Here is a 2,281-nt window from a genome sequence, read left to right as displayed (position 1 = left end):
ATTTTTCAAGAATCTGCTGACTGCTGACTTCGTGACATTTGCATATGAAGAAGTTTCCACCCACTTGGTAAAGTAGTCAATAACCACAAAGATGAAGCGATGCCCATTAAAAGCCTTTGGCGATATTGGCCCAATGACGTCCATACCCCATATAGAAAAAGGCCACGGAGAAGTCATAACTTGAAGAGGTGAAAGAGGTGCATACATTTTATCGCCATAAATTTGACATTTATGGTATTTCTTAGCATAATTGATGCAATCTCTTTCCATATTGGACTAGTAGTACCCAAATCTTATGATCTACCTGGTCATTGTGAAACCATTTGTATGTGTTCTGTAGATACCCTCATGGACCTCTTCTAGAATTTTTCTAGCTTCTATTGCATCCACACATCTTAGCAATACATGATCCTTCCCTTTTTAGTCAATGGTCGTTCTTCTTAATGCTCTCTTATTATTCTCCGTTGCCTGATCTGGATACTTATGATTTTTCACATATTGTAATACATTCAAATACTAGGGATGGTCATCTTTTTCCTCTTCCTCAATATTATAGCAATGAGCTGGGGTTTCAAAAATACTCATCTGAATAGGCTTCATGTCCTCTAACTTATTCACTTGTATCATAGAGGCTAGGGTGGCCAACACGTCAGCCATCTGGTTCTCATCTCGTGGAAGGTAATAGAAAGTGATGTCATCAAACTCGTCCATCAATTCAAGAACCATCTTTCGATAACTGATCAGTTTAGTGTCTCTTGTCTCCCATTCTCCCCTGAGTTGATATATCACTAATGCAGAATCCCCATACACTTTTAACACTTTGATTTTATGTTCAATGGCTGCACGAATGCCCATAATGCATGCTTTATATTCTGCCATATTGTTCGTGCAATCAAAATCCAGTTTGCTAGCAATAGGATAATGATCTCTATTTGGAGATACCAGGACTGCCCTAATTCCATTACTCACAGCATTTGAGGCTCCGTTGAAGTTTAGCTTCCACACACGATCCATTTGAGGATTTTCTTCAGTGGCTGCCACATACATAAAATCCTCATTTGGAAAATCAAAATTCAAAGGCTCATAATCCTCCAAGGCTCTGCTAGTTAAAAAGTCAGCTATTGCGTTCCCTTTCACGGCCTTCTGACTCTCATACATTATGTCAAATTTAGAAAGCAAGATCTGCCATCTGGCCATCCTTCCATTCAAAGCAATCGACTCCATCATATATTTTAAGTTGTCTAACTTTGAAATTAGCCATGTTGTATGATACAACATATATTGTCGTAATCTCCGAGTTGTCTAAACCAGGGCACAACATAACTTCTCGATAGACGAGTACCTCACTTCACAATCAGTGAATTTCTTGCTAAGATAATATATTGCCCTTTCTTTTCTTCCTGTCTCATCATGTTAGCCTAACACGCACCCCATGGAATTGTCAAATACTATTAAATACAGTATTAGTGGCCTATCCGGACTAGGTGGTGATAGCACTGGAGTGATGGACAAGAACTATTTTATTTTTTCAAAAGCATTTTGATATTATTCATCCCATACACCCGGATTATGCTTCCTCAGAAGACGGAATATGGGATCACATTTCTCAGTTAACTGTGAAATAAAACGAGCAATGTAATTCAATCTTCCTAGAAAACCTCGTACCTCTTTCTGAGTGTGTGGTGGAGGCAAATCTCGTATCACCTTGACTTTATCTGGGTCAACCTCAATTCCTTTTCCACTGACTATAAAGCCTAGCAACTTCCCTGATCTGGCTCCAAAGGTGCACTTTGTCCAAACCAGGGCACAACATAACTTCTCGATAGACGAGTACCTCGTTTCACAATCAGTGAATTTCTTGCTAAGATAATATATTGCCCTTTCTTTTCTTCCTGTCTCATCATGTTAGCCTAACACGCACCCCATGGAATTTTCAAATACTATTAAATACAGTATTAATGGCCTATCCGGACTAGGTGGTGATAGCACTGGAGTGATGGACAAGAACTATTTTATTTTTTCAAAAGCTTTTTGATATTATTCATCCGATACACCCGGATTATGCTTCCTCAGAAGACGGAATATGGGATCACATTTCTTAGTTAACTGTAAAATGAACCGAGCAATGTAATTCAATCTTCCTAGAAAACCTCGTACCTCTTTCTGAGTGTGTGGTGGAGGCAAGTCTCGTATCACCTTGACTTTATCTGGGTCAACCTCAATTCCTTTTCCACTGACTATAAAGCCTAGCAACTTCCCTGATCTGGCTCCAAAGGTGCAC

The 2,281-nt window shown here is 39.2% G+C and overlaps 1 protein-coding gene across 1 annotated transcript; it reads right to left on the bottom strand.

The window, feature by feature from the left end:
• Nucleotides 1-516: 516 nt before the first annotated feature.
• LOC107907986 (uncharacterized) lies at nt 517-1,197 on the bottom strand. Its single transcript, XM_041088286.1, has 2 exons — nt 966-1,197; nt 517-839 (listed from the first exon to the last, which is right to left on the bottom strand). Exons 1-2 carry the CDS (start codon nt 1,195-1,197, stop codon nt 517-519), a joined length of 555 nt encoding a protein of 184 aa, XP_040944220.1.
• Nucleotides 1,198-2,281: the final 1,084 nt, after the last annotated feature.

Source organism: Gossypium hirsutum, chromosome D02 (genome assembly GCF_007990345.1).
Source record: "Gossypium hirsutum isolate 1008001.06 chromosome D02, Gossypium_hirsutum_v2.1, whole genome shotgun sequence".
Lineage (NCBI taxonomy): Eukaryota > Viridiplantae > Streptophyta > Magnoliopsida > Malvales > Malvaceae > Gossypium > Gossypium hirsutum.
Note: the sequence above shows the minus strand (reverse complement) of the source record. Positions and strands in the feature narration are given on the sequence as shown.

What these genes read in the sequence shown, in the direction of transcription:
- LOC107907986 (XM_041088286.1), bottom strand. Translation starts at nt 1,197, where the DNA reads ATGGCCAGATGGCAGATCTTGCTTTCTAAATTTGACATAATGTATGAG. An exon ending in CGGAGCCTCAAATGCTGTGA is followed by an intron (nt 840 to 965) that starts GTAATGGAATTA and finishes GCATTCGTGCAG; the next exon opens with CCATTGAACATAAAATCAAA.